The 11,735-nt window shown below is 48.4% G+C and overlaps 1 protein-coding gene across 1 annotated transcript; it reads right to left on the bottom strand.

The window, feature by feature from the left end:
* Nucleotides 1–2,083: 2,083 nt before the first annotated feature.
* MAP1LC3B (microtubule associated protein 1 light chain 3 beta) lies at nucleotides 2,084–11,446 on the bottom strand. Its single transcript, XM_061369957.1, has 4 exons — nucleotides 11,289–11,446; nucleotides 8,464–8,519; nucleotides 5,924–6,030; nucleotides 2,084–3,876 (listed from the first exon to the last, which is right to left on the bottom strand). The coding sequence occupies exons 1-4, from the start codon at nucleotides 11,326–11,328 to the stop codon at nucleotides 3,702–3,704; spliced, it is 378 nt and encodes a 125-aa protein (XP_061225941.1). The 5' UTR covers nucleotides 11,329–11,446; the 3' UTR covers nucleotides 2,084–3,701.
* Nucleotides 11,447–11,735: the final 289 nt, after the last annotated feature.

Below are 11,735 nucleotides of genomic sequence, written 5' to 3'. Positions count from 1 at the left end.
ACAGAGCACTTCAGGTCTGTCAAACGACCCTTACATCTGTCTTTAAAAGGCACAAATCCATCTTTTCACCCCCCAAAAAGCAAGGCAGCTTGTTTTAGAATTGTAGTTCTAGCTTCGCTGAAAGAACCAGTTCTTAAAACCTATTTTTATACATTGAGAGATGGGGATTTCAAAGAAAGCTATTTATTCCTGTGTCCTAGAAGGATCAAAAGAATTAGTTCTCAAAGTGGATTTCACTGTGGAGTGGAAGTGATTTTTAAACGCAAAGGAGAAAGGGAATCCCAAGTCCTTCCCTGCAGGGGCACGGAGAAGTTAGCCTCGAGGCTTCCATTGGGAGGAGCAAACAGCGTGCGGTTTCCATTTGGGAGTGTTGGCAATGGGAATACTGGAAATGGGATGGAATTCCCAGCAAGCTCCTCGTCACGCTGGCAGCCTGGAATTGACGTGTTAATAACTAGGCCAGGCTGACGCCCAGCAGCAGGAGGGTGAAAAGGGAAGCCTCACTGCATCAAATGGGGTATGGATCAGAGCACTCCATGAGGCTCCTCCTTCAGAGCACGCTGCACTCCCCTTTTTGTGGAACCTTGTCATGCCACGGTCTGTAAATCCTGGCAAATTAAGTGCCAGGCTTCCAAAAATAACAGGTTAACTAACGCCGGGCCTCGCCATTACCCGGATTCCATCCCGTGCTATTCCTGGCCGGAGAGCTGCAGGGTGAGGGTACTCGGAAATGAAACACAGCCTGGTTCCTGCCCAGAATAAACCTGACATCATCTGAACCCCCAGCACGTGGGTTCGCTGCCTGGTTGGTTACCAGAGGGCACGGAGCTCGGAGCTGTGCGTTCGGGATAGTGTGGAATGCTGTTAAATGAGAGGGATGTGAGCAGAGCTGGAGAGAAATCCGTGTGACTGAGCGCTTCCAGAGGCCAGGAAACACATTGGGTGGGAGAGGCTGCAGCCTGACTACACCTCCTGTACCGAGCCCTTGGATCTGCCCCTTTGCTCCCTTCCATTTTTCCTCACGTAAGGAAGAACCGTGTTGGTACTGAAGCAGAAAGCAAATCCTGTGTGTTTTCAAGTGCAGTTTAATAGCTTCTCTTGGACATAACTTTCCACTAGGAATGAAGGAAACTCCTGCTCCATTTGAGCCATTTCTTTTACTTCAGTCAATTCTAGTATTATAAATTGTGCATGTAACTTTATAAATATTTTAAATAGTTTTGTAAATATTTAATATTCAGCTAATTTGATTTTGAATTGTAAATGTCAAGTATTCTGGTATTGGGATTTTTATGTTTTATTATACTTTGTTAAAAGTAAAATTGTACATTTTTAGAATGTTTTTATCTGAGTAAATTTAATGTATGGAAAATAAAGAATTAAACAGAATCCCTTTGTATTTTTCTTAATTTAAAGGGGCTTCACCTATGTGGGGGCTTCTCCTGCCTGGCACTTACCAGGGGGCTTTAATTCCTTTAACTGCTGCTGCTGTCTCTCCACCTACAGACATCTGTCTGTCAGCACAAATCCATCCTGATGCTTGCAACCTCTTGGATCCTGGCTGCGCCAAGGAAAGATGCTCTGAAAGGGTTTGTTACCCAGAGTGGCCCAACTCCAGTGGCTGCCCAAGGCAGTGTTGTGGGCAGGATGAGCAGGGAGGCTCTGTCTCCTGTTCCAAGGGAAGGCAGCAGCTGAGTCTCCAGGTTCCACTTGGCCACATTGGCTTGGCCCTCATGCACTGACTGCAGAGCAAGGCACAGATTGGGGTGAGCAGGAGGAATCATCACCTTGCTGTGTCCTTAAACCTTCCATGGGCAGTGCCTGGGCCCATTCCCAAGGAACGGAGTCCTGGTTGTGAGAGCACCGGGAATCAGAAGCTGAGGGAGAGGCTGGTCAAGCAGGAACAGCAAAATGGGGATATGGGAAGCCATGGGTGTGCAGGGACACCCTGGGCCATACCTGGCTATGGAGCAGAATGGTTTTACCTGTGGTTCTTCCCTGAGCTGCTCCCAGTGATCAGCACAAGCGGGTCCTGTACCTAAGCAAGCTGTCCAGAAATAACCACACGAGCCATAGAGAAATTGGGATGTAATCCATCCGTATCAGCACTGTATTAAGTTTAAAAAAGCGACATTTGTACAGGAGTATCAGTCAATCACGTTGTAATTACAAGTATGGTTGTCAGTTAAGAGTTGAACAATTCCTTACACCAATAAACGTAAAACAAGCTGCATTTAGAAGTTTACATTGGAGTACAAACACAAAAAAACAATAGAAAAATCCCAAGTCAGTCAGCCTTGTGAAGGAGATGCATGCAGAGAGGTGTAGGCAGTAAAAAGTGTACACCTTGCTGAGCTAGAGTGCCGAGGCGCAGTAGTATTGCTTGGTTTTCCCCCGTTATAGTAGTTAGCTTCCAGTAACAGATGCAGTTAGTTTACAGACACATAATATACATGAGTAATCTCATCCTGCTATGCTTCACCTGACAACAACTCCAGAGGAGAACACCAGTCCCATATAATACCCTTCCTCTGCAAAGGCTGTCTCAGGTCAGGCCTAATGCCAGCATCGTCCCAACCCCATACAACTGGCAGGAAACATCAGTGATGGCAAAAATGATTTGTTCATTGACTGGGCAGCAGCTCCTGGGCCTGAGCTGCTTCCAAAAGCCGTTCTCCCTGACCCAAACAAGTGCCAGACTGGTTGGGCAGCATGGGCTGGTAATTCCAGCGGCAGCTACAACAGGAGGGGTGCAGCAAAGCATGGAGGGCCCTGCCAAGCCAATGGGAAGAGCGAGGACGCTTGTGTCTTAGCAGACACTGGCCCGCTCCATGGCTGGCCACACATATCCCCAGTGCTGCCAGTGGGTCCCTCCACTACCTCCTCCTGTCAAGGGAACAGCAAAACTCCAGGTTAGGGAGGGGGGAAATCTTTTGGAAGCGAGCTCATGTGAAAACGGTGTTTCACTGAACGCAGGGACTGGGAATTCTTCACAGACTGGAGTTTATTTCAGTGTTACCTGTCTGGGTGTGTACTTTACAGTTAAAACACTTCCTAAAACTACAATAAAGCTGTGGTGTTTGGTATTATGAGTACTTCAGATACTGGCACTGTTCCTACACTTGCAGTGCCACAAAAAACAAGAGACAAAAAGAGTTGGACTCCCCCCAGCTCACCCCAAGGGCTCGCCTTAACTCGCTGCAGCACTGACACGAGTCTGATTGAGCTGTTCCGCTGTGGAACATTAAAACGTTTTTGCTCTCATGAGAAGCCCTCCCATTATTTATTTACTTTTTTAAAGAAAGTTTTAAGGAATAAAAGTGAGATTTTTCCAAAAAACTATCACATGAAACACTCTAGTTCCTCCCCGGTGCCTGTTTGCTTGTTAGAAGACAACCGAGTGTCCCTTTTGTTTGCAATTTGTCACATGCACGATCGGGTTCCATTCATAAAGTCCAGAAACACAAATGTGCCTGTGTGTGGAATATTACAGCAGGTTTCAAAGCGGGAGGTGCTCGTCTGTACTGTTTAATAGTTACAAACAAGGCAAGGTAAGATGAGACACCTGCTAAAGCAAGACTATGCTAAAGTACTGAGAGCATAGGTGACATCCATTTGCTTCCCTGGGGTGCGTGTGGGGAAGAGTGGGGGTGATGGCCAAGGGTAAACCAGAATCCTAGGCTAGAAGCCACTCGCGTGACTTAGACAGAAGATTGCGCTCCGAAAGTCTCCTGAGAGGCGTACACCATGTAGAGGAACCCATCCTCGTCCTTCTCGCTCTCGTACACCTCGGATATGGGTGTGGAAACGCTCACCATGCTGTGTCCGTTCACCAGGAGGAAGAACGCCTGGTTGGAGTTCAGCTGCAGGCGTCGCCTGTCGGGGGGAGTGAAGGGGGAAGGAGTGTGACAGGGGTGACTCGGCATCTCTTTACAACAGGCAGCAAAGCAAAGTCCTTCACCACCGGCAGCAGTTTGAAGATGTCCCCACCCAAAGCAGCTCTGCCACTGGAGAAGGCTTTTGCTTCCCACCCCCAAGCTCTACTGAGGTCACCTACTCAGTGCAGTCAGACACAGCCACTGGCAGGAGCCCTTCTTCCTCTGGAAAGGCTCCTCTCGACAAGCGTGTTAAACTGGAGGGAAAAGGAGAAGCCAAGGTGATCCCTGCACAACCAGGGAGCGTGCACAGCCTGTGGGCCCTTTGGCTCGCACCTTAGCTCAGCAGCATCTCACTGGAAACATAAACCCAAGCTGACCTTGAGAGATCAGGCAGGGAGGCCGGGCAGAGCTTCCATGTGAAGGCCCTGGGTGTGTTAAAGTCACTTTGTCACCAGCTCTGTAACAGCCTGTGTTTAACCTTCAGAGCACCCTGCACCTTCATCTCCTCCTGCCCAGGAGAAGCATCACAGGGAGGGCAGAGAATGACAGACTGTGTGGCACAGTAATCATCTAAACTTCAGCATTCCTCTTGGATCATTCATTCTGCCTGGGGTAGGGGGACAGGTATTTCTGCTAAGCTGCCTACTGGAAAGCAGGTTTGCAGACAGGAGCTCCCTGCCTACTTCACAGTAAGCAAGAGGAGGTTAGACAAGTGCCCCTGCCCATGGCAGGGGGTTGGAACTAGATGATCTTAAGGTCCTTTCCAACCCTAACTATGATTCTATGTAGAGGTGCAACCAAAGAAAGGAGGAAACAACACATGAAAAGAGCTTCCTGCCACTTCTGCTCACTGCTGAGGGGCAGCAGCAGCTGGGAACAAAGCTTTATTTAGCCTCCCTGAAGAGGAACCCTTCCAAACCTTCAGGGACAGCAGGATGGGAGAAGGCAGCAGCCACCTGAGGGCTGGTAGGACAGGCTTTGCTATAAACAAGAAGGGCTGGCAGAGGACCAAGCCTAGCTGGTACCAAGTTATCTATTAACAATAAAGCCAAAGCAAAAAGGTGGGAAAATTCCATCAGTTGCTGTTGATCTTTTTGCCCAAGGTCTTTAACGTTCCATGAGATATTCTGTCAGACTTAAGCAATCCGGATCATGCTTCCAAAGCCCTATCTCACTTTCTTACTCGTGTAGGAGCTGGGATTCATTTGTTACAGGCAGTTTCTGTACAAGCCCTGAAGGCGGGGGATTGTTTGGACAACCTTGACAGCTCCCAGTTTTTGTAGCTTGTGGCCTCCATGAACCAGCTCCGGGCTACACCATGACAAATGAAAAAGCAAACTGGTTTGCTGCTGACTTCCAAGTTTACCACTTGAGAACTCAGCTTTCCCTTTAAGCCAGGAGACATGCACTTCTAGCAGGACTTCTGACCACTTTCAGACCACACAACTTCCACTCCATGCCTATGTCCTCTTTGACTTCTGTTGTAAGCAAAGCTCAAGCATCCTGAGCAGAGCAGTCTTCAAGCCATGGTCTGCAAACAGCTTGGACAAAAAAGACACTGATACTACCATTGAGGGAAACCTCATTTCAGGATCAGAGGGAGCCAACATCAACCCCGAGCAGTAGCTCAGAGCTCTGGCTGGGAGCCCACGCTCCCCTCCAGTGGGTGGGAAGAGGCAAGCACTCCAGAGAGGGACTCCCAGCAGGAACACTGGGAAGGAAGGCAGCCTAAAATAGCCAAGCAGGAAGCACTGGAGCCCTGGGCCAGAGACACCCATGTTAAGCAGGGATTCATGGCCCCACACTCTCTCCTACATCTCTGGGAGTCAGTTACGTATCTTGAAAGCAGACTAACAGCAATTTTCAGAGGTTTGGTTTTTTCCCCAGCAAAGCCAAAGGAAAAACACCAGTTTGTCCCAGTGATGATCCTGAGGGCTCATGAGATGAATCTTCTATGTATTGTTCCCAAATGCATACACCAGGTGGGGAATTAAGAAATACAATCTTAGGCTGATTCATCTTACACTGAAACCAAAGCACATTACCTGATAATTTTGATTAGCTCGCTCATGTTAACATGATCTGGCACCAGGAACTTGGTCTTATCCAAAACTGGGAGCTGCTTCTCTCCCTTGTACCTTTCAATGATCACCTAAGGAGAAACACAAAAAAGAAAGGAGCTGAAGATGTGAAAGGCAGAAGCAGTGTCTGGTGCCTTCATCTCCCCCTTCCATTCTAAACAGAGCAAAGTACGAGCATTTATGCTAAACTCCATTTCCCCTCATTTGTGAATGCAGCCTCTCACATCTGAAAAGCAACAATTACAAGTATCTTCATGTGCTCCTCTTGTTTTGTTCACAAGAGTCCCTGCACAAAGAGGGAACAAGGAGGGTTTTAACAGCACATATCACAGCTTCAGAGCAGTTTCAGAACAGCTCATTTGCTGGAATCATTTAATCTAGCACTGAATTACCCAGCAACAAGGAAACCCAATAAAAGATAAAGCACACTTCACTGTAACACATTACAGTGGCTGACTAGGGACTTTGGCTGCTATAGAAGCCAGCGAATCCAAGCAGTTTTCACTAGAATTTCTCCAGTTTAAGATCTTCTCTTTCTAAGAACTACATCTCCAGATTACTGTGATTCCATTCACCTCCCATGGTAACTCTAACAGATGAGAGAAAGCTACCTTTGAAGGCTATAAAGCCCCAAAGGAGAGAACTTTCTCCTCCTTAGTCTCAAGACAGCACACTTAGGAACCACTAATTCCATCAAGATAGCTAGGTAGTAACTACTGAATTCACAAGGAAGTTGCGGATTTGCCAATTTAAGCAGCACCCTGCCCAGCAACTGTATATAGTTCCTGCTTTTAAGAAATGATCTCAGAATTCGTGCACTCCTGTTTCCACAGCCATTTGGGGTTTGTTGTTTTTAAAGCAACGGTAGCAACGTGATACCATCCGCTTGGATCATTTCCATGCTCACGAGGCCTGGCTGTATGGATATTCAGAATCTGCTCAGGTGAAGAGATAGCAAGCCAATTTAATTATTTCAGACAAAGGCTTCCTTATAGCAGTGTAAACAAATGCTAGCTCATTCTGGGAAAAAATACACCACTGTTTTTAAAAGGCAGATTGCGACCAATAGATCGTATTTCCAATGGCAAAATAAAGGATGTTTATAGCATGGGGGGATTTACCAGCTAGCGTGACTGCTAATGATAATAATGAGGCAATGATCCAAGTTAGGACACAGACAAGCAACCCCAGGAAGCCTCCAGAGATCCCAGCAGGCCTTTGCCATCGCTGGGAGTCTGCATCATGCATCTTCACCAAGTTCATTAGGTTGCTCTGAATTTTTGCTAATAATATGTCCATGGCTGACTTAAAATGAGAGTTTTGCTATAAATCAGTGTCTTTCCATCTGTGGTCATAGAGCTTGGGGACTACAGCGAAGTGATCTGTGAAAGGTGGGTGAAAAAGCAATCCTCTGTCAGGAAAGATTTGTTAGGAAAGGGCCTTGGGAAAACTGTGCATTCCAGAAAAGTGGAAAAAAAAAAAATCTGTGCTGTAAAATAGAACTTGTTCCTATGCCAAACAACACAGTGAAACAGCAGCAGCAGCTTCAAGATGAAACAGCTTTAAAGCTGAGCAGAAGCTGAAACTTTTTGGTTTCTACTTGACATGGAGGCAACAACTGCTTTGTGAATGAACTTGTTCTGAAGTGCAGACAGTTTGCAAGCAGCCTGTTCACAGTAGTTTCCATTCACAGGGATCATCAGCTCTCACAACTAAGTACCAAAGGCTGAGGCATCCAATAGGGTTCTCTCTTCCACCAACCAGGATCTCCTAAGACCTTCCCTGTTCCCAGCCCTAAGCATTTATTGCCTACCACGGTGACAGCCATCACACAAAGGCCACCAGCTGCAAAGAACTCATCAGCAAGAGAACACAATCCATGCCTTTTGCTTCCTAGGATGCTTTACTTTGCATTTGTAACCTCTCTGGCGCCATAAATGGAAGAAAACAAAAATTCAGGCAACATTTGGAGCTGACCAGCTAAAGAAGAGTAAGAAGGTGAGGCCTGATCTTCTCTTTAAGGTGAGGCAGAAGGGTCTGATAGCCAGGATGCATTTCTGGACCCTCAAAACAAGCCCATTTCCCGAAGACAAGCATTTCCATCCCTCTCAGTACAGACTGGTGATGAAAGGTGGATCTGTCTCTCCATTACTGTGTTTTCTCCTTGGCTAGCCCCTGCAGACTCTTCTTTTAGAGAAGAAAAACACTGAAGAGAGCTGAACACTCAGGAGAATCTCAGAGCTCAGCTGGGGTGTGGTTTTCTTTGAAGTTACAACATGAAGCAGCAATACACAGGAAACCCAACTTCCTCCAGTCCCAGCTAGCACCTTGCTCTGCCACACTGACTGCTGGCTACTCATTTGAGAATGTTTCTGAAATACAGGCTTAGTGACCCTGAGCAGCCAAGCTTTCACCTGTTTGGATAACTCTTTTACAGGCTTCTAACTACTAAAAGGAATATGAGACTGGAAATTGAAGTGAAAAATATAAAGAACCAGACTTACTGGTATTTTAGTTGGATGCTGCTCTCGAATCAGTCGTACATCTTCCACTCTTTGCTCTGCAAGAGAGTAAAAAAACAGTCTGGTTTACATCCACACTTAATGGTGGTATTACCTTATTTCTCCACTACTGAAGAAGGGGACTGCATGTTAGCAAAAGCAAATTCAGGTAAAGCAGTTTTCAAATGGAAAAGCACTGTCACAAGTTAAACCTCTCCTGTGACATATGACACTCTGCTCTTTAACCCAAGGTGACAAGTACTGCATGCATGCTACCTGGGACTCCTAGAAAGCATCAAAGGAGACAGCTTCCTCCCCACACACCCCTTATTTCCTGCCCACTAAAGCAGACATTTAATCTCATAAATTTATGGCACCAAATTACACCACCCAAGTTAATGAGTAAGTATTCAGTAACATTTCTGTGAGATCCCACAAGTAGTCAACACTTAAGTGAGAGCTGAGACCAGCCTCAGCCTGGCAGCATCAGCTTACCCTGTGCATTCTAGTATTACCAATTACAGTTTTCTGGTTTGATTATGCGTTTGATTATGGGTGCACTGTTGTTGCAGAAGCTGTTGGTAGGTTCTTCTGTACCTAAACATTGCACTGCTCCCCATGCCAGTTTTCAGGATAAAGTTCATCTCTCCTCAGACGTAAATATTAATAGCACAGATATTATAAACCAGGCTAAAGTACACATCCAAGGCAAAGTAAACAGGAACAGTTCCTTTCAGAGGCAGTTGCATCTGCTTATACCCTGCCTACTTTCAGATTCAGCAAACTCAATTTTAACCTCTCTAGTCCTTTTCAGCAGGTCAGGGCTTTCCAGGCCATCTCCATCTTATAAACACCTCGCAGTGAGGAGATTTAATGTTGCATCACAGCTTTAACAGACACTCAGCTAGGGAGACGTGCTTCTCCTGGAAGAGGAAGAGCTCAGATCAGCACCCGTCAGCCCAACTCGTTGCTGGTATGTTAATGCATAGGACACATTACCTGTCCTGTCACTCGGTAGTAACATCACTCAGCTCTTCATTAGTCCATATTAAATCTGGGTGCATGAAACACATCCGTGTGCCTTTTTAGAGGTCTGGTTAAGGAAATGCAACTCACGTGAATCATGGTTTTGAGCTGGAGATGAATCAAGCTGAACTAAGGCAGGGAGCATGCAAAGCCTTCACCTGACTGCAAGAGTGAGAACCTGAAAGCCATCCTGCTTCGCATCCCACAGTGTGAGCCACACTCTCACAGACCAGCAGTAACACTTCAAGGACAGAGACAAAGATTACTAGCTAACTAAAATACCTTTTTAAGATTAACTAGAAACATAAGATACGGCGAGTAAATGAGGCCAACCGTCAACCTAGCAAGCACAGGGAGGTTTGATTAACTTTGCAACCGAAACAGGTTTGTCCATAGCAGTGTTATTCAGCAGAGCTCCCTGGAGTAGCAGGAGCATAAACCGGACAAATCACTGAGATTATTGTATATGGTGTGTTCAAAATCAGGCTTCAGTCAGCCACAGATAAACACTGTTCTCTGACGACATTAGTTGCAGTGGCAACTGCTTGGCTGCCATCCTAGCTGAACTTAATACCTGCAATAGAGGCTGCTGACATGCAATGGGGTCAACAACAGTTTTGGAGGAGTCCAAGAAAAGGGGCAGCTTAAAACCAGACTTTGTTATATTGAAATTCTCACTGCTTCTATGCAGCGAGTGGCTTACGCTCAACTGAACAGCAAAGGGTGGGCATACCAGAAAGCTCTCTTAAGCAGCTTGCCTTTAACCCAAAGGCAGAAGGAATAGAAAATCTGGATCAATTACTTCCACCAATTCAGTTTTACATATAGGATTTTATACTTCATGCAGAAATAGGTTATGCTGCCAGTTCTTGTTACCCTCAGAGCATTTCAGCCTCCCCCACTGACACACATGAACAGATACCAAGATCTTTGATTGCTCTGGTCCCATCCTAAGCACAGACAGAAGTGTTGGCACCGCTCTCTATCAAGGCTGTTCCTTCTAGAAAGGGACTAATCTCATTTCCCCAGCCATCATTACACAGCTCTTTTCAATGCCTTGCTAGTTTTCAATAACTAAATGGAGACAGGAGGCATACAACCCAGTCCACTCGGGTAAAGAATTCCTCACCCCGCGCCAAGTACCGAATTGTAAGTGGAGCTTAATTCTCCTGTCAATAGCACAGACACGGCCGGGCGCTGAGCAGACACGTAGGGAGGTGCAGGCAGGCCCAGCTCCTGGCACACAACATAAAGTGATGTCTCCTGGCTCCAGGGAATTTAGCAGTAGATAATGGATGGTACGGAGAGGCCAACTCCTCATCCCAAGCCCCTCTCCAAACGCATCCTGGCACAGCACGGTGTCCACCTCCATACCTCGGTCACGCCTCCGGACATCCAACACAGAGCCCCGGCACAAGATCCGAAGCTTCCCCACCTTGCCGGGGAGCGGAGCCCACCCCGGGGGTTGTTTCCACCTCAGTGCCGAGCAGGGCGGCGACTCCCCTTCCACCCCAGCACCCGGGACACGGCGACGCCGATCACCGGGCCCGCTCCGGCCACTGAGCCCCGCTGTTAGCGGGAGCCAACCCCGTTCCTGGGCTGCGCGGGGATCTCCGCGGCTCTTACAGAGACCTGCCCCGTCCCCGCTTCGCCGATCCCTCCACCCCGCAGCCAGGACAGCGCCGCCGGCCTGCCCTGCCCTGCCAACCGCCCGCCGAACGACGAGGCCCGGAGGGCGGCGGGGCAGCCTTAGGGCCCTGTCAGCGATCCAGCCCCACTGCATCCCTTCCGGGGGGACTCACCGAAGCTGCGGCGCTGCTTGAAGCTCTTCTCCGACGGCATGGTGAAGGCTGCTCGGCCTCAGGTCCGGTAGCGGCTCCGCACGGCAGCGGCGGACAACTCGGAGTGCCGGCGCCCGCCCCCCGCCGCCGCCACCGGCGAATTCGCCGTCAGCTGACAACGCGCGTCACGGCGGGGCGGGGCGGGCCCGGCTGCGGCGCCATGTTTGGTGTGGCGGGAGGAGCCGAGCAGGGGCTGCGGCACCCTTGGTGCGGGTACCGAGGGGTGCTCGGGCACATTCGGGTGCCTGCTCGGCCTCACAGCCGGGACTGCCTCAGAGAGCGCTGCCCCTGTGCCCCCTCAGTGACACACAGCCATGGCCGCCCCGAGAGCCCTGCGCTGTGCCCCCTCAGTGACACACAGCCATGGCCGCCCCGAGAGCCCTGCGCTGTGCCCCCTCACTGACACAC

Source organism: Neopsephotus bourkii, unplaced genomic scaffold (genome assembly GCF_033783945.1).
Source record: "Neopsephotus bourkii isolate Nb327-2 ecotype Australia unplaced genomic scaffold, CSIRO-AGI_Nbou_v1 NB_1525, whole genome shotgun sequence".
NCBI lineage: Eukaryota > Metazoa > Chordata > Aves > Psittaciformes > Psittacidae > Neopsephotus > Neopsephotus bourkii.
Note: the sequence above shows the minus strand (reverse complement) of the source record. Positions and strands in the feature narration are given on the sequence as shown.